Genomic DNA, 25,954 nt, shown 5'->3' with positions numbered 1-25,954 from the left:
ACTGATATTTTGGTTTTAGTCTAATGGTGGGATGGGCTTGGTTTTCAGAGCAGAACTGAAAAACTGTTTAATATCTTTCTGTGAAACTTGGTAGATATATCAGTCAGAACCTGAAGTGGTGCCTTTTGATATTTACAGGTTTTTGTGATGTATCATATTCTTGGTTTCCATGGAAACATTTCGGACTCACTCTCAAAAGTGAGAGGTGTGTTTCGTTTCCAGAGGATATCACAGAAAGTTCCTAATATTTGTCAGCAAAACTTGGTGGATATATGTGGCAGACCCCAACGTGGTGCCTTTTGCTATTTACAGGTTTTTGTGATTTATAATTTTCTTGGTTTCCATGGACGTTCAGAGGTAGTCTTAAAATGGAGGAATGGGCTTCGTTTCAGGAGCACAACTCAAAAACTTCTAATATCTTTCTGCAAAGCTTGACAGATATGTTGGGAGACCCTAAAGTGGTGTCTTTTGCTATTTACAGATTTTTGTGATTTATCACTTTGACAGTTTCCATGGAAAAGATTCTGACTTAGTCTCAAAATGGAGGGACAAGGCTTCGTTTCAATCTTTCAACAGATCTTGGCAGATATATGAGTCAGATCTTGAAGTGGTGCCTTTTGCTGTTTACATAAACATAGCACTTATATTTTTCATGACTTCCATGGAAACAATTCAAACTTAATCTAAGAAAACAAGTAACTGTCAGATGAGTTGTCCTTTCAAATATGTGGGGGCCGGGCAGATATTTCATCTTCTGATGACTCTTGTTTATATGGAAAATGAATGAAATGGTGGCTCTTTTCTTTGTTAGATGATTCCTTGCATTGCCTGGAAACAGTATAAACCATCATACCATTTACAAAAATGACAGAAACAACATGACTTGTATTACTGTAGTACTTAGTCTTTGGACACTAGTCACATTTGACGTCACAAGCGGAAAGGTCATGTGAATAGCCATAAAAGGCGACTATGCTTGTAGTAAGAGGTGACTAACGGGATCGGGTGGTCAGGCTCGCTGACTTGGTTGATGTATGTCATCGGTTCCCAATTGTGCAGATCGATGCTCATGTTAGAATGAAGATTTTATGGATATCAACTTCTTTATTATGAGAACACAACGTTTCGGAGTTAATGCTTACTCCTTCATCAGGTATCTTATATATTTCACTTCTAAATGCCCTTCAAAGACTTGATGCACATGTTGTTGATCACTGGATTGTCTGGGCCAGACTTGAGTATCTACAGACCACCGCCATATAGCTGGAATATTGCTGAGTGCGGCGTAAAACTAAACTCACTCACTCCAACAGAATATGCATAATGGCCGAAGCTCAGATAACAGAAACTCTTTTGGGGATTAAGACATAGATATGCATAATTTGTAATTGAAACTTTGGGTATGTGTTTCTGATGTCTTAATCTTTCATCCAGCAAATTATTGCAATTCTCTCCTTTAAGACTCATTGATGAGTTTTTCCTTGTTTTAATGCATCTCTGACTAGGGCTACTGTTGGAATATCTTGCAGACAGATTTCACATTTCAAAATCAACATGTGGCAAGATTACGAAGTATTGGATTTCCAATTACATGTAAAACTACCAAGTCTTTTTCCATGGTCTTCTAAACTTATTATCCAGCAAACAATGCCAAATAAATTCAAGGTTAAGCACCCAGACTGTAGAATTATCTTTGACTGTACATAGACATTCACAGACTATCCTCAATCTCAACTAAGAGATAACACCACAAATACTACTGAAATAGTGTCCTGAATATATCAACAATTACACGGTTTTACTACATATCATATTGTGAGCAACACACACACCTGTCTGGCATCAACTTAGCGTAAATGAAAATTTCACAACACCTCAAAAATGAATATTCATTTAGGAAAAAGATGTTTTTTCTTATGATTATGTAATTATTTCACTTCATAAGTATGCAATGCAAGGTACAAAGAGATCACTTTTTCAGTACAGAACTATTAGAATATGGACGTAAGGTTTGTCCAAATTAAGACATGACCTGGTTTATATATTTTAAAAAATTTTCTTATAAATATTGTTTTAGTTAGTTATTCTGCCATCAGATATGTTTCAGTCGAATTTGAATTGGCTTTATTATCTAAAAAAAAGTGATATTGAATCATAAAACGTTTTTGACAAACTCACACTTGGTCAATCAATATTCATAACTGTTTTGTCTATAAAAACGACACAAACAAATGCAATGAACAAGACAATACCTTTTAAATATCTGTGCGTCTACATTTAATAAAATATACAAATCATTTTCATTGATATTATCAGTTTTACTTATTATAAGTTGGAATTAAATCACTGTTTATTAACCTGTTCATATGAAAATGCAATATTTATCCCAACGTATTGAATATTGTACATCAAAGTTAACTATAGCACATGTTACAGTAATGGTTACGTGTGATCTTCCAACACTTGAGTAGAGGCTTAAAATGTGGTATAGTACACTTACTGATTCAATTTCCCATGTAAATATTATTCAGACAGTTGAAACCTTTCAAAGAATGCAAACGCATACATTACATCTACGTATAATATGGTGTTGAACATGGATAAATGTAGATACTGAAATCAATTTCATGGAAAAATATCTGAACGATACACAAAATATACATCACAACATTGAAAGTTCAATCGGAATGATATGGCCATTGTGTTTACGCTTGTTCAACCGACCTTCACCTCAAAGAAATTGCCTAATACTAGTATGTGCAACAATGTTGACATGTGACATCACTATCGATGACTGACTTCTTTCAAAATGGCGGTTTCGCTGACAAGGGTACATAGGATTTTATGAGGACTCTTTCCTTGATTCAGGGATCTTTTGTACGTAAATGTGAGATGTAAGTAATCAGAATTATTCTGATTATCAGTGTATTGTCATATGTTTTTAACATTTGCATTGTAAATGACAGAAGAAGCCAGAAATGCTGACAAGTACCATTGTCGTTCTGCATGATTTTTCGTCAGTCATGGCGTCACGCTGCACAGAAAGTTTGACAGTTTCTTATGAATTATCAAATGATTGTGTAGCCGTGTGTTTGATGGTTCGGCTCTGGGCTGCTGCTCTAGACGACACAAGGCAATGGTGGTGAAGGTGAAGATTTATTAAATGGGGAATGAAGCTGTTGCTGAGTCAAGTTCTGGAAAACGAAATGGTGCTTCCACCTCAGCAACAGCAAATGAAGTGATAAAACTTCAGAACCAAGTAAATAATTTAAATATTATAGTTCAAATTATCACAGTACTGTCAGCTAGTGTATATATCACAGTGAATTATTCAATATCCTGTTAAAGTACCTGCGTAAAAGTTGTTCAAACATTCAAAAGCACATGGTCAAAACCATCTTTACAATTTACCTTAATTAAAATGTATATTCCTAAACTTGTAGAATTATTGAATAAATATTACTTTTAATTATATGTTACTATTGTTTAAAAGACATTTTGCACCTTTTTATAGAGAATTATGAAGTAAAGAGGCAGATGGAAATAGATTAGAAAATTGGCCATACCTGGAAAACGAAATGGTGCTTCCACCTCAGCAACAGCAAGTGAAGTGAGGTGGGAAACAGGTGGCCAAAGGAAGTCAGGACAGAGGGCACAATAGCCAATAAGAACATAGGTAGCACATCAAAGGAAGTCTTTGATGTGTCCTATTAATAGAAAGGGAAACTCCCAAAGAATGGGTTACCTGGCCAAAAATAGAAAGGAAGTGAAGGGAAATCCTTGTTGACAAGGCTCCAGAAACAGAAGAAAAAGGTGAAGATGTGCAGAGGTGGCATTCAACGGCAAGACACAGACAACATGGAACAAATGAACATTAAACAGATGATGATGTCTATGAAATATGTGATTAATGATTTTTATGAATTATGCTGTGAAAAATACAGCATTAATAACATACTGCTACAATTGCATTGTATCTATCTTTAATTTGCTTTTTAATTTGATTCTAAGATGTTAAGGGAATTCAAGGACACATTTGTCGCAGCTATGAAATATACATGATGTAATAGGCATCTCAAAGCTGGCCTTCTCGAAACATGATTTTGTAAACACTATCCAATATGGTGTAAAACGCACTTCGGCGTTCGTGTAAGTGTATTTTCGAAAACATCCCAAGCGATTCTGGGTTCATCGGCGTAGTTTCAGTATTATAATTACTGGTTACTGGTAAATTATCCAATTTTCAATTTTTCAAAACATAAAGAAAATAACACTCTGAATTGCGATTGTGTATTGTGTGAAAAATGGTGATATTTACAATGAAGCCTATTTTGAAAGGCAATTTTGAGCACTTTAGCTTGCTCTGAAATAATAGTGGATGGTATCAGGAAACGGGGAATTTTCCACAGAATTCAGAACTGTGAAGTATATATATATATGTGTGTGGTATATTTAGAATTTTATTGGGCTTCAAAGTGAGGGGTGAAGAGGAAGGACATTTATGTCCCTGTAGCATCCAGGGGTTTAAGCCTTACTGTTCAGTTCAGCTCAACCTGATGATGGGGCTAGGATAAGTCCCAAAACGTTGTGAAAATACACTCAAGAAGTTGTTATCCATAAAATTTTTAACTTACCTTACCATAGGTCTTATGCATATTACCTCAAGCTTCGCTAGTAGAGATCAGACAGACGTTGATTCGCCATTCCCTGAATGGCTACCTCGTATAATCTACGGATGTAGTCACGGAAGTGACGTGATCTCCCTACTCGCGGGAAAGCGAGCCATCCCAAAATTCACTTTTACTTCTAGCGTTCGTCTGATCAGACGTGTTTGTTTCGCTCGGACTTTTCTATTGTGTTGAATAAAGTTGTCGTTCAACAGGTAGGTATGTCTTGTTTCCCTAGGTGTGTGGTTAGTTAAATTGAATTTAACTTCACTTACCTTGCTACCTCGTGTTGTAAATGTTTCTTTTTTTTCTCACTTCGATGTGGGTTTTCCTGCGTCGTTTGTGAGGTGTCATGGCGGCCTTGGAGGTTCTTTATTCCGTCAGGAATACTTCCTCCATCTGTTCTGCTATTTTGTATGGTATTTCCTCCCGATTTTTGCCGTTTTTCATGTGTTTTTTGTCCCACGTGGCATGTTTCACAGGTAGCCATGTTGGTTGCTAGCCGTCGCTGTCGCGAGCTTACAGGCGTACCCACTTTAGGTTGGGGGTGCGCTTTTGCTGCATTTTTTATGTAGGGGTGTTTTTCGTTTCTACCTCTAGCGTTATTGTTTTATTTCACGCTTCGGGTATGTTTTTATCTGTTGCAGTTAACTGTGTATGACTCGGCAGTTTTGTACTGTCTGCAAGGGGCAGAAGTCAGCCAAGGATCCCCACCCCTGGTGTCCGGATTGTGCATCGCAGACCTGTTCCCTTGACAGCCGCTGTCAGCATTGTACTAGTCTTTCAGTGGCGGATTTCAAGACCTTTTTAGCTGTCCGTAGAAAGAGGTTTACTCAGCGGAAGAGGAGAATGTCTTCCCCAGCTTCTTCTTTAGGTTCTTTACAGGACGACCCGGAGCTGCCTACCTTTACAGCACCAACGCCGACGTCTGGTTTGGAGCGCTCATCTACGACGCCGGTTCGATCGTCTCCGGAGCCACTTCGCTCGGACGCCTTTGTTGACTTATCCCGTCCGGACGCCTTAGCGCACCCAGAAGTTCAGAGGCTATTACGGTCTCTCCTGACGCCCAGCACTTCTACTAGAGAGCCAGCGCCGACCTCAGCTACTGTGCCAGCGCCCATGTCAGCGCCTGCCTTGATTCCCGAACTAATTTCAACGTCAACGCCTACGCCTATGCCAGCACCAACACCTACGTCAGCGCCTATGCCCACGTCAGCGTCTACAGCCTTGATGGGGACACCTTCACTGGTTCCAATACCAGCACCTATACCTACGCCAGCGCTTGTTCAGACGCCGGCTCCTGTGCCTCCGCCAGCGCCTTACCGGATCCCCAGGATTTCTCACACGCTATCTAGAGAAGAGGTGCTACAACGTCAGCTAGACGAGGAGCGCGCTCGGCGCTTGGAAGCTGAGCGCTCGAGACGCAGGTCATGGTCCAGATCTCCGAGGAATCGGCGCTCCCGTTCTCCTCACCGTAGTCGGCACCGGCGCTCGCGCTCATGCTCACGCTCTCCTAGACGACGGCGCTTCCGTTCGCGATCCAGATCTCCTCGGCGCTCTTCCAGAACCCGGCGTTCACGTTTACCAGAGGCCTCGCGAGTTTCACTGAAGGATTCTTCTACTCGGACGCCTTCTACCTCTTCCACCCAGCGGCGGGAATCGACTTCAGTCTCTTGGGAAGATTTGGAGGAGCAACACTTCTGCCCTGACTATGAAGAAGAGGCAGGTGTAGGCGAGGATGATGGCACCTATCTACCACTATCGGCAGTGTTTGAGTGGATTGCTGACAGGCTACCTGACTGTCCTTCTCCGTCAGTCGATCCTAATAATCCGGCGTCCATCCGTTTGTCCCCGGAACTACTCATTCCACCTCATCCTATGGTGGCGGATGCAGTGTCTCTCCTGGACGAGGATTTTGCCAAGCTGTCTCTGAATCCTACGATCAAGGCGTCTAAGTCAAGGAAGTCTGATTACAAGATCCACAGCCTAGACTTCACAAATAATGGTGCAGCCCAGGACGACTCACTCAAGCGCTTGTCAAGTTCTTCACTCTCAGCTTATAAAGTGCAGGACTCCAAATTAGCAGCTGTTGACACGGAACTCAAGCGTATGCTTAAACCCATTTCGGCGTTAGCCTCAGCTACTTCAGCGGCTGCAGCAGACCTATCAGAAGACAATGCCTCCAGGGTGGATCATCTCACGACGATCTTCCAGTGGCAGGGCAAAGTTCTTCATGACTTACTCGGTCACTTACGTGCAGCGTTGGCTATGACAACTTCGGTTCGCCGCTCCGGCTTCCTGGATACATTTAATTGGCAGGAGGAATTTAAGCGCCAATTACTTCGGGCTCCCTTCACTTCCAAGTTTCTGTTCGCCGACAAGATTCCAGATATTTACAAGTCGCAAGTCGGAATTAACGAACACTGAAGTCGCGCTGTCTACCTTTGAGGCGCTTGGTTCTGCCTTTCGTGGCAGAGCCAGAGGAAGTGGAAAGAAGCGCTATATTCCCAGGAGGGAATCCATCCGCTCCTCCTTTGGGAGGGGACGGGGCCGCACCAAGGATAATGACACTCAGCGGAAGCCCCAGGAGCGCAGCCGGGACACCCCCTCGACGCCAGGGCGAGGCAGAGGCAAGCGCCCCTACTCTGGTCGCTGAAGCCGTGGATGTCTCCGACTGGGACCTCCCACCCCCAGTCGTACCTGTCCATCCGACTCCAGTAGGTGGGAGACTAGGGATCTTCTGGCCCAACTGGTCATTCCTAGAGGATCCGTTTGTAAGCAAGATTCTGAAGTCCGGCTACAAACTACCATTGGTCGAGACTCCACCGCTGACATCTACTCCCCAGTCGCGGATATATCCTCAACACCAACTAGCTCTCCTAGAGTCCAATATCGACATTCTGTTATCCAAGAGAGCCATAGAGACAGTGCTGGAACCCCACCGCTCCCCGGGGTTCTACTCACCCATCTTCCTGGTGCCAAAGAAAGATTCCGACAAGATGCGCATGATTCACAACATGGCGGTCTTCAACAGACAGTATCTGGCCGACCCTCCTCATTTCCGAATGACGTCCCTAGAGCAGATTCGAGCCAAATTGTCTCCCGGGGCTTGGCTAGCCAGTCTGGACCTACAGGACGCTTACCTACATGTTCCCATACATCCGCGTCACAGGAAGTACCTGAGGTTCGTCTTCAACGGAATACATTACCAGTGGAGGGTGCTTCCGTTTGGCATTTCTACGGCCCCGTGGCTTTTCACACGCATCACGCTTCCGGTTACCAGGTTTCTTCATCTAAGGGGAGTGGACTTCAATCCATACATAGACGACTGCCTTCTCAACCACGGCAGTCCTCTACTGCTACGCAAACAGTTGGACTTCTCCACCCGCCTGCTGCATCAACTGGGTTGGATGGTCAACACCAACAAGTCACATCTGGAACCAACTCAAGAACTGACCTTCATCGGGGGATTATTTTTAACAAAAGACAATCTAGTCAGGGTCCCTCCAGATCGATGGCTAAAGATTCTGGCGTTTGCGGATCGAGGTCTCTCTCAACCCATGACCCTCAGAGAGTGGCAGTCTCTGTTGGGTCTTTTGACATCGGCGCAGGATCTTACTCTCAGAGGGCGCCTTATGCTACAGCCCTTACAGAGGTTTCTGTCACCATTCATCCAGATGAACGACCTCAAGTCACGGGTTCTTCTACCTCCACATCTACATCAGTATCTCCGGTGGTGGATGGTAGAATCGAATGTCTGCGTCGGCGTCTGTTTGGAAGACTCCAGTCACGACCACGAGTTGTTCGTGGATGCGTCTCTACTAGGGTGGGGCGCCCATCTGGCGGGCCGAACGACCTCAGGGCTGTGGTCCGACGCCGAAAGGTTGTGGCACATCAACAACCTGGAATTGCAAGCCGTCATTCTAGCAGTTCGCCGCTGGCTACCGATTTTGTCCAACACCAAGCTCCTGGTGGCGTCGGACAACTCCACAGTCGTCTGGGTTATCCGGAATCAGGGCACGACCAGGTCCAAGCAACTTCTAGACCAGATGTTCGTGTTAGCAGATCTGCTAGACAGCAACGGGATCACAATCAGGGTTCGACACATACCCGGCTGCAAGAACATTCTGGCAGACGCGTTGTCGCGCCCAGGCAGACCTTCACCGACGGAATGGATGCTTCATCCAGACGTGTTTCGTCAGATTTGCCTTCGCCACGGGAGACCCCTGGTGGACCTCTTCGCCACCAGCTTCAACCATCAACTACCAACTTACGTGTCTCCCGTACCGGATCCACAGGCTTGGGCAGTCGACGCTCTATCTCTGTCGTGGGAGGGTCTAGACGCGTACGCTTTTCCACCACCCGTTCTTCTCCCAGAAGTGATTGGCAAGATCAAGCAGACACAGAACCTGAGACTGCTTTTGGTCGCGCCCTGGTGACCAGCCAGACCGTGGTTCCCCGATCTGCGACGCCTCGTCAGCGGAGATCCGGTTCAGCTTCCAGATTGGCCACACCTCCTTCGTCATCCGCACAGCCAACAACTCCATCCAGATCCGCTGAGATTCCATCTGCACGGCTGGACCATTTACAGAAGGCATTAAGGGCGAAAGGCTATTCCTTGCATGTGGCGAATGCCATAACCCGAGCTCATCGGACATCCACCAGATCCCTCTATGATGACAAGTGGCGCTCATTTGAAAGCTTTTGTGCTCAGAGATCACAGGATCCCATGACAGCTTCCCCACAGTTCGTGGCGAATTTTTTGATGTTTCTACGTAATTCCAAGCATCTCAAAGGGAGTACGTTGGGTACCTACTTGTCAGCGTTGAACTCCGTCTTGGCGGTCAAGACGGATCGTCAGATTTCTAAAGTTCCAGAACTGGTTGCCCTGCTGAAGGCGTTCAAGTTGGAGGACCAGAAGGTCAAGTTCCGCCCTCCAGCTTGGGATCTGAATGTTGTTTTGCAACACTTGAGAGGCTCCCCATATGAGCCCCTAGAGGATGCTTCCTTCGAGCTGTTGTCCAGGAAGACGGTCTTCTTACTTGCCCTAGCTACGGCAGCTAGAGTTAGTGAGATTCATGCCCTGGATGTCACACAAGTGCGTTTTGAACAAGCTAGGCATGGTCGAGTCCACTTGGGATTGCTGTGGGACTTCATTGCCAAGAATCAGCTTCCCGGGCAACCAGATAGACGGTTCTCCATCCCGCCTTTATCGACCATCCTCGGACGACATGATACGGAGGAGGAGTTCCTGTGTCCAGTCAGGGCCCTTAGATATTACATCCAGAGGTCTGCCTTGAAGAGACATTCCCGAAAGAGACTGTTTATCCCTTTTTCTTCATCGTGCAAGGGGGAAGTTAATAGAAACACTATTGCTCTGTGGCTTCGTGCGACTATCCTGGCGGCGTACGATGCCAAGAAACTCCCCCATCCGACGGCGAACAACCCCCATGAAATTAGAGCCCTGGCGTCCACTATGGCCCTCCACAGGAACTGTACGGTGCCACAGATTATGGAGGGTTGTTTTTGGAAGTCGTCCACCGTTTTTGCCTCACACTACCTGAGGGACTTGGCTGTCGAGGACATGGAGGGGCTTCAGTCTTTTGGCCCGTTGGTGGTTGCACAGCAACTCACCCAGCCTTCCGCCCATTAGGTAATTGTGTTGTTCTTACCTTTGGTCTTAAGATTAACCTCACCCTCTGGGTGCGTCGGTTTCTCTTTGGAGTTCCCTTGGGTTATCCTTTGTCCTGTTTCCAGGTTTGCCCTGTGACGTTGGCATTGGTCTCCCGGGTCTCCTGTGCATGTGCTTGGTCTGCTGAAGATGTGAAGGTCCTCCGGAGTCCACACCACCGTCCTCTCTGTCGAAGCCATATGCATAAGACCTATGGTAAGGTAAGTTAAAAATTTATTAAAATCTAAATATTTTAGATATTTAAATACTTACCTTACCATAGGGCGGTGACTCCCTCCCAACGCTGGATGCTCCTCCCCACTTTGGACTCATCGGACCTTTCTTTACTGCTGCCAGTAAAAGTGAATTTTGGGATGGCTCGCTTTCCCGCGAGTAGGGAGATCACGTCACTTCCGTGACTACATCCGTAGATTATACGAGGTAGCCATTCAGGGAATGGCGAATCAACGTCTGTCTGATCTCTACTAGCGAAGCTTGAGGTAATATGCATAAGACCTATGGTAAGGTAAGTATTTAAATATCTAAAATATTTAGATTTTAATAAAATTTGTCCTGTATTACAAACTTGATAGATATAATAATCTCACCCCATACTTGTTCCTTTTGCTATTTACAGATTTTTGGCATTTTTATTTTTTATCCCCCTGTCATGTAATGCAGGGGGATGTAGTCGACGCCTCGTCTGTCCGTCCGTCCCCATCCGTCCGTAATCATTTTGTTTCCAGAGCATGACTCAGAAACCGTTCAGTATTTTTAGACCAAACTTGATAGATATAGTAATCTCAGCCTAAGGTTGTGCCTTTTGCTATTTACAGATTTTTGGCATTTATATTTTTTTTGTTTTTCCATGGAACATTTAGTCTAGTCTAGTCTAAAGGCAGGATTGGCTTCGTTTCTGGAGTACAACTCAAAAACCATTCAGTATTTTTCTGCAAAAGTCAGTAGATATGTGTGGCAGACCACAAAGTGGTGCCTTTATCTATTTACAGGTTCTTGTGATTTATCATTTCGTTTCCGGAGCAGAGCTCAAAAGCTGTTCAATATTTTTCTGCAAAACTTGTTACATACATGAGTCAGAACCTAAAGTGGTGCCCTTTGGCATTTGCAGGGGTTTTTTTTGTTTATTATTTTCTCGGTTTCCATGGAAATGTTTCTGACTTAGTCTCAAAATTGAAGGATGGATTCCGTTTCCAGAGGACAACTGGAAAACCATATGATATCTTTCAACAGATCTTGGCAGGTATATGAGACAGATCTTGAAGTGGTGCCTTTTGCTGTGTACAGATATATGGCATTTATATTTTTCATGACTTCCATGGAAACGATTCAAACTTAATCTAAGGAAACATCAAGTAACTGTCAGATGATTTGTCCTTTCAAATATGTGGGGACCGGGGGATATGTCATCTTCTGATGACTCTTGTTTACTTTGAAAGAAGCTATACAGTGCACAGTGATTACTCACATATCCAGTGATTCAGTTTGAAGGTAAAAGAAAGTTACAGAATGGACAGATCTCAATAACTCGTCTTTCACAATATATCACAATACATTTCGGAATAGAGTGTAATGCACAGCTCTAGTAAAATATGCTCAGGCAGATGCTTCATATGCTTCATAATATTTGAATGTTTGGCTCGTACACATCGTGACACAAATTATGTAACGTTAATCAGTGTGTGAGAGTGTCACTTTCAATGCGGTATCTTACTTTAAAATACCTAATGTCTCTTTTACTAAAGTTATGGCCTGCAGTTTCATGGTAACAGCAAGGACTGTTAAGAGCATAGACGAATATTAGGTCTAATGCTTCATCTTTTGTATAAGACAACAGTTGAGGTGAACAGCCACACCAAGCACACCGTTTTAGAGAAACCATTGTTTCCCCACCGAGTATTGACGTATATTTTGCAGTGAAATATTTGTATTTTTCCAAACAATGATGTGGACATTAGTCAGATGTTTAGTTGCCTCGTCTGTCCGTCCATCCATAATCATGAAGATGTATTTCTATAACAATTTCTACGAAGTCAAACTGTTGGTTCTCTGTTTACAGAAACTGTATGAAGAAGCTGAGAAATGGTTCAAGAAGGCATCTGATATTGATTCCATGGATGCCAGTATAGATCACCACTATGGTAAGTAGCAAAGCTGTCCTAAGGGTATACAGCTTTACACTTTACAAGTGGGTATCGATACTTTTGGATACCACCATGTTTTTCAAACTCTGGGTAATTAATTATAACAGTATAACAGGTGTAATATTATTTATTCAGTTCTAAAATATGACAAAATCCTCTCAATAATGGGATCTAATAGCTTATACAGCTTTATCCATTTGTGCTGTAAGAATGATACATGCCCTAATCTGCATTCTTTTTGGCTGGTAGATGATATAACAGCCATGTCTTCACTCTAACAGTTAGCAAATAGCTAATGTTGCAAGTTCATTTAAAATATCCCTGGCAATTGATTCTGTTTGTGAAACACAGTACTTGGCTATCAATTCATATAGTAGTCCTCATTTGAAACAGTTTTCTGTTTGTAAAGCTTCAAAAGCTAAATAGTTTACTTTGTTTGGGTTTATGCTTTGTACCAAACTTGTTCACCATTATCGATTTGTTTACAAAAGAAAACAGCAATCTGATTGGTTGCATAAATGTGCCAATATGTGAAGGTTACAAATATTTGAAGGTTACAAATCTCAGTTGGTATTCTATGTCTGTAGTCATGTAATGCGAGGGGATATAGTCGACAGCTCGTCCATCCGTCTGCCCGTCTGTAATTATTTTGTTATCCCCCGGCATGTGATGTGGGGGGATATATTCGACGCCTCGTCTGTCCATCCGTCCTGCGTCCGTCCGTAACTATTTTATTTCCGGAGCATAACTCAGAAACCGTTCAATATTTTTAGACCAAACTTTATGGATATAGTAATCTCAGCCTATGGTTGTGCCTTTTGCTATTTACAGATTTTTGGCTTTTATATTTCTTTTGTTTTTCCAAGGTGGGTTGGGCTTCATTTCCGGAGCAGAACTCAAAAACCGTTGAATATTTTTCTGCAAAATTTGGTAGATATATCAATCAAAACCTAAAGTGGATCCTTCTGCCATGTACAGGTTTTTGTGATTTATTATTTTCTCAGTTTCCATGGAAACGTTTCGGACATAGTCTCAAAAGTGAGAGGTGTGTTTCGTTTCCAGAGAAGAAGTCAGAAACCGTTCAATATTTTTCTGCAAAACTTGGTAGATATATCAGTCAGAACCTGAAGTGGTACCTTTTGCTATGTACAGGGTTTTTTTATTTATTATATTCTCAGTTTCCATGGAGGGGATGGGCTTCGTTTCCTGAGCAGAACTCAAAAACCGTTCAATATTTTTCTGCAAAACTTGGTAGATATATCAGTGAGAACCTGCCTTTTGCTATATACATGTTTTTGTGATTTATTGTTTTCTCACTTTCCGTGGAAATGTTTTTGACTTAAAAGTGAGAGGTGTGTTTCATTTCCGGAGCAGAACTCAAAAAATTCTAAATATCTGTTGGTAAAACTTAGCAGATATGTGTGGCAGACCCCAAAGTGGTGCCTTTTGCTATGTACAGGTTTTTGTGATTTATTATTATTTTCTTGGTTTCCATGGAAACGTTTTGGACTTAGTCTGAAAAGTGAGAGGTGTGTTTCATTTCCGGAGCAGAACTCAAAAACTTAGCAAATATGTGTGGCAGACCCCAAAGTGGTGCCTTTTGGTTTTTAAAGGTTTTTATGATGTATTATTTTCTTGGTTTCCATGGAAACGTTTTGGACTGGAGGGATGGGCTTCGTTCCAAGAGCACAACTCGAAAACCATTTCATATCTTTGGCAGATCTTGGCAGATATATGAGACAGATCTTGAAATTGTGACTTTGCTGATTACAGATATATGGCATTTATAATTTTCATGAATTCCATGGAAACAATTCAAACTGAGTCTTAAAAAAACGGTAACAGTACTGGGTAAAAAATCCGGTTGCTGGGCAAGTTGGTTGACAATGTTTGGATCAGAAAACACTGTCACTGTAGCTGATGACATTCAGCTACCACCTCACTCACACCTTGCCAGGAGTTAATCAAAACCTGTCTTCAGTCCTTGTTGGACCCTGTAAGGACATACTTTTTACACAAGGTTTAATGATGGGTAACTCCATAGTTCATAATGAAAGTAAAGCAGTCTCAGTTAAAATCATTGATAATTAAGAATGGTCTTTAGCTAAGGGGAGAATTCTTCTGATACTGAAGTCATAGAACCTAACATAATCCCAATGAGAGTTTCTAAGTTTAGGTTGCAAATCCCAAGGTTCCTGAACAGCTTCGCCAACAGTAATAGTGCAGCTTGCTGATGGTTGTTGGAGATATTGTTGTGATTTTAGGATGTTCAATGGTGTTTCTCATAAGGACAGGTATCCCCTTCCTAGGATAGACGATTCTAGTGACCTTCTAGAAGGGGCAACCAGGTTCTGCACAATGGACCTTCAAGCAGGTTATTGGCAAGTGGAGATGGCCCCTCAAGATGGACAGAAAACAGCTTTTGTCACCCGTTCAGGACTCTATGAATGGAATGTCCTCCCATTTGGACTCAGTCTAAGTACACTTATCCTCAGTACTTTTCGTTGCACTGCACTACAGAGTCAAACAAAACCTTATGGGAGGTCGCGTCAGCTAACCTTTGAGATTGACCAATCAGAACACAGCTTACCAAATCGCAAAAGTGCACATTTGTTCATACCTTGTGAACTGTTTATCTTGAAAAGGTTCGTACCCGAACAATTCCGAATGCTATTTAGTGTACGCTCTCTTCCGGGTGATGCACATGGCGTACGTTCAGCCATGACAACGGTGAGTAAACAGTCGCTGAAAATAGTGTTTTGGGCAATATTCATGGATGTTGTCTTGTGGAAATGTTAGGTAATGGTAACCATGTCAACAGAAACCCCAAAGCGTATATACTGCACGTCAAATAACTGTGTTATATGCAGATTTTCGTTTGTGGAAAGATCTGTGTCAGTGACCTGAATATTTAGAAAGTCCCTCCGACCCCCTAAATAATAGCCGTTGTCTGATTGGCTAAATTTATTTAACCGTCTTGCGTTTGATTGGACGGTCATTGGTCGCTCAAAGGTTACCTGATGCGACCTTCTACTAGGTTTTGTTAGACTCAGTGGTGGACTGTAGCGAAATACACCGAGACTAAGTTTACTTAGACTGATTCAGACTTTGCAGTGCACCGAGCACTTTTGAGAGACTAATGGACACAGTCCTGAGAGGCTTACAGTGGAATGAATGTCTGTTTTCTCGACAGTATGGTTGACTTTGCAAATTCTTTTGATGAGGCACAATTACAGCTAAAATTTGTTTGGGACTGTCTTCATTCAGCTGTTTTAAAGTGAAAGCCTAAAAAAAGTCAACTTTCTTTGCCATGTCATTTCTGCTGACGGGTTCACACCCAGCCAGAGAAAATAAACTCTGTTAAGTGGTGGCCTGCTCCTAAGTCTTGCAAAGAGATTTATAATTCCTGGGGCTTTTATTGTTGGAGAATTATCAAGGACTTCTCCAGAATAGCAAGACCCCTTACCTTGCTTACAAGTCTCTCAGCTGATCTTAAGTGAACTGAATGTACTGATCAAGCATTCATGAATTTGAAAGAGGCTTTCACTTCAGCACCCATACTTGGCTTTCCTGCCCAGAAAGGCACCATGACCCTGAACACCAATGCTTCTGGTGAGAGAATTGGAGGGAAGACCAAAATGGCAGGGAAGTGGTGTTAAGTTACTATAGCAAGTATCTCACCCTGGCAAAGAAAACCTATTGTTTTACATGCTGATAGCTCAGAGCTGTTACAGCATGTCGATAATGGCATCCCTATACCTTTGGCAGGCCAGTGACGGTGAGAACAGACAACTCTGCTGTAGTCTGGATTAAGCGAATAAAATGACCAGTGAACAAAATGGCTCATAGGCTGCAAGAAATCGGTAATTATGATTTGATAGAGGTTCACCTACCTGGCAGGAAGCATTGGAATGCTGATGCCTGGAGCCATCATCCCTGTGAGCAATGCCCACAATGCAGGAGAGTGGATGGAGCATACAAAGCTGTCATAACTCAGCTTTTGCAGGACATCTTGAGTCACCATTCACCAAAGCTGAGCAGTCCTATTACTGGGTAGGGATGAAGATATGTCTGAGGATCACTGCCTTCAGTGTGACAAGTGTCGTCAAGTGCGTCCAAGTAAAACAAAACGGCTCCTATGAAGGAGTATACCACTGGTTCCCCAATGGAGTGACTAACCACTGACATCGTGGGTCCTTTGGACTCTATACTTGTTGTTACTGACTCGTTCACTAAGTGAACAGAAAGCTTTGACATCCCAAATATTGAGGCAAAGACAGTGGCCAAGAAAATTGTCGAGTAGGTCTGTCACTATGTTACCCTCAAATTCATACATAGTGATCAGGATAGGCAATATGAAGCTAATTTGTTCCAGAAATAGAACCAGATAGAACCACTTCTATCCAACCTCAGGCAAATTGACAGGTCGCGCATTTCAGTCATACCATAGGTGCCACGTTGAGCATTTACACAAAAGGGAGACCACGGTCTTGGGACAAACACCTTTTGTGATGGCTGCATACAGAATCTGAAAGCATGAGTAAACAAAATCCAAACAAACTCATGTTAGGTAAGGAGGTGCGCATGCCCTTACACCTAGTTACTGGTGATCCTAATGACCAGCAGCTCACCAGGGATGAGTATGTTGATGAGGTCAAGCAGCAGTTGGAAAAAGCTTTCAAATCAGCACTTGCATAAGAAAGGTTATGTTGTTGGAGCAAGAGACTCACAACTTAAAGTTGCTCAGCTTCTGTGGTTGTATAACCCCAACAAAAGTACCAAGTTAAGTTATAAACTGACTCTAAAATAATCAAAAGCCTGGGTTGTCACCAAGAAGATTGATGACATCACCTACCACGTCCAACGACATCAATAATCCTCCCTGGGTGGTTCATGTAGACCATCTACTGCCATACCTAGGGAAGGACCCACCTAACTGGTTCCATTCCAAGCAAAATGCTTGAGTTCACTGCTTCTTTGGTCAGAGATAAAAATATAATAACCATTTCATAATAATGGGGTGTAAACTTAAGATATGAATTGATGACATCATGAATGAATTCTGTCTATTCATTTATCTAGAAATCTATCAAGATTTAAAATTTAGGCATGTTGGATATGAGGCATCGTGCTAGCAAGCAGGCCAACCCAAAGAAGACGATGCAAGTTTGAAGGAAGGCCAGGACAACAAGGGTTTCATGGATCCTGGGTAATGAACCTTCCTGTCTCAGAAGTCAAAGAAGGCAGCCAAATCTACTCCGGCATCTTCCCAATCAATTCAAAAGTAGATACCAGTAGATCCAGTAAATGTCCATTCCGCTCCTGTCCGACTGGGAAGGAGACTAGTCCAGTTACCATTGGTGAGGTTAATCCTAATCAGTGGGAACTTGCCTATGATTGGGCCGAGGTAGAGATACAGATCCTGCAATGTCAGGTGTCCCAGCTGGAGAGACAGAGAGCAAGGCGAGTTCCAAGGTGGCCTACTACTTTCTACATTCCTCTGACCAGACCAACACTGAATGATTTCATTCGATCAGGCTTAGAAGCTGTGCCAGTCCTTCATGAGGCGGAAGACAGAGAGTTCAGTGAAAAGTAAACTTTGCACAGACCAAGTAGGCTGCCATTACACTTGGTAACTCTGGAACTCTCCGAACTCTATGGATCTCTGTGGAACTATCTTTGGATCTCTCTACGGAACTGAATGGACCTTATTTTGTCTGGAGCTGTGCAAGATATAAATATTATCTGTGATGCTTGTATATAATTCTTGGAAATGGTAGATAGGTAAGTTCCTTTGATTGGGATCAATTATGCCAGTATTATCATATGTATGAATGTACTGTAAATATAATACAGTAGAATACTTTTATAACGAAAATGGATATAACAGACTGACGGCTATAGCGAACTGTTTTAAAAGTCCCAAACAAACCTCTGTATATTATCATATAAAAAAAAGTCGTGAATACTGAATTCTCTATAACGTACTTAATGGCTATAGCGAAATGATTTGCATTCCCTGCAAGTCTCAGGTAACACTAATTAATGATTTGAATAACAAACTGAGCGAACTCGATCAGTGTCACTGCCAGTTAGCGATGCTCACTTTGAAATCCTCGGGAGTCCCAGTTAACACTAATTAATGGTGTGAATAGTCAGTTGAGCAGACGACCCTCTGATGATATCTTAAAGGCCGTTTCCGATCAGCGCGACGGAATATCCCGAGTTGATTCGGAATGCGATGATGATGACACAAACAGTGATGAAACAGACCAGGCCCCACCTTCATTTGCAGAAGCCAATATGGCTCTGCAAACTTTGAAGAACTTTCTTGTGTCACAGAAGACAACTGACATGTCTTCTTTCGATTCGCTTGCCAACGTAAGGCTGTGGGACGTATGCAGTTGGCCAAGTGTGCACATAATAAGATCACTGACTTTGTAGTGAAAAGAACGTAATATGAATGTATGAATGAATGAACTGAATAGGAATGTATTCTACTGTATAGTGGGTTTTGTTGTTCTTTCAATGGATTTTTGTGAATAGCGAACTACAGATATAACGAACTAATTTCAGTGGTCCCTTGTAGTTCAGTATAAAACTTTTACTGTAATAACTGTAATTTTACTGTTTTATATATATATATATATATATATATGAAATGCGGGTGGATACAGTCGATGCCTCGTCCGTACGTCTGTAATCATTTCGTTTCTGGAGCATAACTCAGAAACTGTTCAATATTTTTAGGCCAAAATTGATAGATATAATAGTCTGAACTTATGGTTGTGCCTTTTACTATTTTCAGAGTTTTGGTATGTTTATTTTTTTTCGCTTTTCCGTGGAACATTTTAATGTTAGTCTAATAGTGGGGTGGGCTTCGTTTCTGGAGCAGAACTCAAAACCCGTTCAATATTTTTCTGCAGAACTTAGTAGATATATCAATCAGAACCTGAAGTGGTGCCTTTTGCTATGTACAGGTTTTGGGGATATATCATTTTCTCAGTTTGTTTCGTTTCCGGAGCACATCTCAATAACTGTCAGCAAAACTTGGCAGATATGTGTGGCAGATCCCAAAGCGGAGCCTTTTACTATGTACTGTTTTTTTGTGATGTATTATTTTCTCAGATTCCATGGAAATGTTTCGGACTTAGTTTCAGAATGGATGGATGGGCTTTGTTTCCGGGGCAGAACTCCAAAACCGTTCAATATTTTTCTGAAAAACTTGTTACATACATCAGTGAGAACCTAAAGTGGTGCCTTTTGGTACTTGTGATTTATTATTTTTGTGATTTATTATTTGCTCAGTTTCAATAGAAACGTTTCGGACTTAGTCTCAAAATGGAGGGATAGGCTTCGTTTCCGGAGCAGAACTCAAAAACTTCCAACTATCTGTCAGTAAATCTGGGTAGATGTGTGGCAGACCCCAAAGTGGTGCCTTTTGGTATTTACAGGTGTTTTGGATGTATTATTTTCTCGGGTTCCTTGGACATGTTTCAGACTTAGTCTCAAAATGGACAGATTGGCTTCATTTCAGGAGCACAACTCGAAAACCATTTCCTATCTTCCAACAGATCTTGGCAGATATATGAGACAGATCTTGAAGTGGTGTCATTTGCTGTTTACAGATATATGGCATTTATATTTTTCATGATTTCCATAGAAACCATTCGAACTAAGTCTAAAAAAACATCAAGTAACCTTCAGATGATATGTCCTTTCAAATATGTCGGGCCTGGGGGAATATGTTATCTGATGGCACTTGTTTATGTTGAAAAATAATTATAACTCAGGTTTGATGGATGTAACCACCAAAATTAACGAGAATATGGACCATCCAGTGTCTGTGTGGACGGTAAATGCACTTTGCACAATGAGGGTTGTTATAGGAAAATTGTTAAAAGAAAAGATGGTTGTGTGAGAAATATATCATGAATGGTGTGATATAATAAATGAAGGACATGGACTGTGGAAGCTAACTGGAATTCTGTAATATTTTCAGATGAAAGTCAAACAGAAATTGGCCAAAATAACCAAATGTATATCTGAAGAAAGCTGTCAACTGATTGCAATGTGTGTGCTGATCACAACAGCAGAAGGTGTTTATTAGGATGTGGGGCTAGATCTATGTGCATGGTGCAGAGATCTTAGTACATGGTGAAGGAAACAGAAACTCTTAGAAGTATATTGATGATAATTTATGACCAGTATAAATACTTTGTACTGCGATGTGTTTCAGCTCAGTTCCTGACAGAAACTGGCCGTCATATAGAAGCAGAGGGCCGTTACAGATCAGCGTTGTCAAAAACAACACCAGACTTTGAGCTTTTGTTTAATGCCGCAAATGCCTTCAGGTAGGTTGTAATATGACAGGCTGTCTTTCTTTGAACTAGACTGTAAATATGAGGTTTATAAGCTTTAAGTTTGTCACTCCCTTACCGTTTGGCAATAAAAACTAAATAGTTATGTTGGGAATGTGTATTCCTTCATGTTATCTGCAGCTCTCAAGCTCAGAGATCTAAAATCAGACATTTTAGAAAAATTGACAACAGTATCCTCCCCCAACTTAACAGCATCTTCGTGAGGCTAAGTCAAGGCCCAAGCTATCAGCCAAAATCACCTCAGCAGTTGAATACTCTGGTGAACCACTGTGCAGAAGTCGCCACTGGACAGCACATCTCCAGGTCCCCTTAACTGGACCTTTGATGACTACATTGGGACTATGTCATTTTGGAATTGAAGCCATTTGTGCACTAGCCAAAGGGACCACACAAGCTGTGAGGGTGATAGAGACCACAAGGACTGTGTGAGCCACCAGATTTGACGTCCATCAATGATCCAGTGATATCAACCAGTACAAGTCATGGTGCATACTGATTTTGACTAAAATGATGGTGTTGCTTAATTAACAGTACAGGTCTCACCAGTCACATTAAACCTGCCTATCCACATGGACTACACCAGCCGTCTACCCAAGGCTGTACATCATTCCACACCTGTTGCCAGGACCATACCATCCAGACCTTAGCAGCTGCAAGGACCATTCTAGGTTCACCAACCATCCTGTTATAACCATTATCATGGACCACACAGACCGTATTAGTTATGCAGATCCATGCACAGGTTTTTCAGAGAAGGGTCACATTATTGGTACGCTTAGTGAGACATCATGATCAGTTACTGTCAGACGAGCAGATTAGGCAAGCAACCTAGGTTCTTACAGATCCAGTTCTTCACACCAAAGACAAAGTGTCTTCATGTCTGCATGAACTGGTATAGATTCTTCACAACAAAGACCAAGCATCAGTTCAGACTATAACCTATCAGATTATTTTTCCTGGTATGGATTTCTGGCATAGCAGCAGAAGCTTAAGATTTCAGCACCACACACCACCAGTAGGGATGGACTTACATGCAACAGACAACACGGGTTTGCTGTGTCATCTCTCTCTCTTTCTGGACAAATGCTTCCAATGATTTACACTCAACATTCCATAGCATATGATGGTTCAGGAGACGAGAGTCTGCGGGTTTGATGAGGCCATAAGTTCATGAATGATATCCATGGATCCAGCGTTTTAGCAGCTGGTTTGTCTCTGGGATCATGAAGATGTTTACCACCAATGATGAAGAGTAAGGCAGCTGATGATCGACCATAATTTAAACTAGAGATTGCTGGTAACACAGCCCAGATGCTACATGGCTATAGGTAGTAATGACCAAGGCAATATTTGACTCTGAGAACTCTCTTGGTGAAGACTGCATGCAGTTTGCTCTCAGCAGAGACCATCACTCTGATCCGCGATGTAGCACAACTTAAGCAACATGCTTTATTCCCAGACCTTTGATAACCAACTGTTTAATGGCAGATATGAGGAAGTGCTGAAAGTCCTTGTGGTTCACTCATGAGATTAAAACCAGTGAGTCCTCTCTCCAGTGACTGTACAAGGCCCCCAGATGAGGTTTTCATGTTTTGGACATCAACCTCATACAGAACAATAGAAATGCCAAGACACAGGCCAGAGGATATAGCAAGTCCTTCATGGCAAGTGACATTTGCCAAGTCTGGTCCTAACAGCATTCACTATGACAGCAACAGCAAGAACTACAACATTCATCTCATATCGGTTACAGAACCCAGGTTTTATAGGGTCCCATGGGCAGCCGTTTATCACCATTTATGAAAAATTGAAAGATTATTGCGATCTACCATTTGATGATCTATGGTTAGTGGAAGTGGCATCATCGGCACAACTCACAAACTCAGAGAGAAGGAACATGAGAACAAGATGAGCCCATTAAATTTGAGACCCAGATTCTTCTCTTCAGTATTTTCTCATACAAAAGAAGGGTTCTACAGAGCTCAGGATGATTATCAACTTGAAGATCATCAACTGGGAACACCTGCAACAACCACCCACTTCTATGATGGAGTCCATACAGAACCTCAGCCAGACGTATCCATATTGGACTCTATGGTCTCCATAGATCTACAAGATGCATATCTCCACATACCTAACCATCCATATATGAGACTTTAGACAATTCACTTTATCTGAAAGAAAAATTGGAACTGTAACCCTAGGAAGTCCAGAAAGTACACAGTGACCATTTTTTCGACCCTCATCAAGGTATCATTTAACCAATATGGAAATCTTACCAAGATGTCTGTGTCTCAGATATTACCTTCAGAATTAGATAAATCATCAGCAAGGCATCGGTTCATCCTCAGCTCTCTGTCATAACACTTTCAAGGAACTGACCTTGTGAATGATCCCAGAAAACTTCTTGCACTGGGCACCAAATTGCCATCTCTTCACAGGCTCTGAAGCTCACCTAGAAGACCATCAGGTCACAGCAAGCTACAAGTCCCAGTTCATATCAACAGTGGTATTAGCTGTCAGGCTGTGGGCATCAATACTCAGTGTAATATGACACTGACAAGAACTTCCCTTAGTGGCTGACACTGGTCATGTTCTACACCATGCTCAGACTGGCTGCCTCAGCTAAATTGGTAAGGGAGACAACCCTCTACTATTGAGACTGAAAACCCACAGAGGACGTTGACCTTATACCAATTAACAGAGGATTAAAGCAGAGAAAAAATAATTCAGTGTTTTCACAAGGAAATAATCGTGAGTTATGCATTTGAGAGCACAGGCAATAAAATAAATATACTTTTACTTTGTTCATTGTATTTCCTATACAAAATCATCCTACAGAAGTAGGTGAGATGCAGCATATGCAAAACTCACTGGTTCATCTGAAAGATAAATAACAGCTGATTTTAATTTCTGTTTACCCGTTCTTTAATATAGAAGTTTATAATCATGTTACACCACTCTACTGCATTACATAAATTGTTAGAATTATTAACATGGTCAAGTATATTATTCAGATCTGATATAATTCTTTTACCTTTGTATTTTTTAGTGACATATTGATATTATTGGCATACACAGACAAGTACATTTACCTTTATGTCTACTTGGATACAGGGGTGAGTGTGGCCACCTTTCACCACTGTTTTTGTCATTGACAGCTGATGCAGTGGAGTTACACTTCCGCGCTATGCACTTCAAGGATATCCAGTTTCGTTTCACTCAAATCTACACATATTGTATGCACACTCACAGGTATCTTCCACCATGACATGTACGAAGAAATCACTGATTTAACTGTGCATTTGCCATTATGGAATTGAATGCAATCTACCACAAGTCCTAGTTGAATGAAATTTGTTCATCATTGTGAAATACACTCTCATATAAATATGATGACATAAATGACATTGATGACATTTTGAGTGAACTATGTTCAAGCCTTATGTGATGCTCACATTAATGAAAATCTTGAAAAAACAAATACTAGTGGATAAGTGTAACTGCAGCAACACCTTCAACATCAGTTTTACTAGGGGTCGACTTCATGACCACAGCAAAATTCAAAACGTTGAGTTTTTTTCCATAAACCATTTCAGAGAGGTCACATGACTCAAAAGGGCAAGCATGCCAACTAGTGGGTGTGTTTGGATGAGGTATTTTGCAAAGGGAAACATGCTGAGGGTTCTGTTATGATAAGAAGAGATGAAAAGTGTAAGATAGGATAATCGTATAAATGTACAATTTATTGTAAGATTTTCAATGATATGATTGCAGGCAAAACAGTAAAGATCTTGATGCAGAGGACTTGTACAGAAAAGCTGTCAGTTTGAAGCCTGAGGTGAGCTGCATGATATTGGATTACTTCACTTTTCATTTGTAGTGATGTCCTCAGATGTCCTGGTAATTTGAAATACATACTCATGGAAACAAATAAGGGAACACATGAAAGTACAAGTGTTCCTTTATCTTTTTACTGAGTTTCACACACAGTATTTGTATACGGAATATTTCTGAGTGCGGCGTAAAACTAAACTCAAAATAAAAACATTTCCATGAATATATATTACCCCATGAAATAAATGGTCTGTTTGTATTCATCACTGTGTTCATGACACAGTCTCTAGAGTGTTATTGGAGGGAACTTGATGATATCAGAATTATCTCAAGGTTGTTCATTGAAGTTCAAAGTAATTAAAACTGAAGTGAATGTAACATTGCCATTAAGGTAGCACAAATGATGCCTCATCTGTCTGTCTGCCCGTCCAGCTGTCCATAATCATTTTCCAGAGCATAACCCAAAAAACGTTCAATATTTTTACACCAAAATTGATAGATATAATAATCTGAACCTATGGTTGTACATTTTGCTATTTACAGATATTATTTTTGTTGTTTTTCTACGTTTGGTCTAAGGGTGGTGTGGGCTTCGTTTCCAGAGCGTAACTCAAAAATCGTTGAATATTTTTTCTGCAAAACTTGGCAGGTATATCAATCAGAACCTAAAGTAGTGCCTTTTGCTATGTACAGGTTTTGGTGATTTATTATTTTCTCAGTTTCCATGGAAATGTTTCAGACTTAGTCTCAAAAGTGAGAGGTATGTTTCGTTTCCGAAGCAGAACTAAAAATATATTCAATATTTTTCGGCAGAACTATCTGTAGATATGTGTAGCCGAAACTAAAGTGTGGCCTTTTGCTATTTACAGCTTTTTAGGATTTATCATTTTCTGGGTTTCCATGAAAACATTTCAAACTTATGTTTCATTTCTTTAGCACAACTCGAAAACTTCTTCATATCTTTCTGCAAAACTTGGCAGATATGTAAGGCAGACCCTAAAGTGGTGCCTTTTGCTATTTACAGATTTTGGTGATTTATCATTTTTTGGGTTTCCATAGAAACAATGCGGACCTAGTCTCCAATGGGAGGGATGGGCTTCGTTTCTGGAGCACAACTCAAAAACTTCTTAATATTTGCAGCTAAACTTGGCAGATATGTAAGGCAGACCTGAAAATGGTGGCTTTTGCTATTTACAGATTTTGGTGATTGATCATTTTCTGGGTTTCCATAGAAAC

General features: G+C 41.6%; 1 protein-coding gene across 2 annotated transcripts in view; it reads left to right on the top strand.

Moving 5' to 3' along the window:
• The window catches only part of LOC137288065 (protein O-mannosyl-transferase TMTC2-like), a 214,831-nt gene that overhangs the window by 185,291 nt on the left and 3,586 nt on the right, over positions 1–25,954 (top strand). For both annotated transcript variants that reach the window (XM_067820442.1, XM_067820443.1), the window contains 3 exons: positions 12,416–12,497; positions 20,740–20,854; positions 24,659–24,722. In XM_067820442.1, the coding sequence (XP_067676543.1) occupies positions 12,416–12,497; positions 20,740–20,854; positions 24,659–24,722 (261 nt within the window). The remainder of the gene's footprint in view (positions 1–12,415; positions 12,498–20,739; positions 20,855–24,658; positions 24,723–25,954) is intronic.

The sequence above is a fragment of the Haliotis asinina genome, chromosome 6 (genome assembly GCF_037392515.1).
Source record: "Haliotis asinina isolate JCU_RB_2024 chromosome 6, JCU_Hal_asi_v2, whole genome shotgun sequence".
Classification (NCBI taxonomy): domain Eukaryota; kingdom Metazoa; phylum Mollusca; class Gastropoda; order Lepetellida; family Haliotidae; genus Haliotis; species Haliotis asinina.
This window is presented reverse-complemented; position numbering and strand designations above follow the sequence as displayed.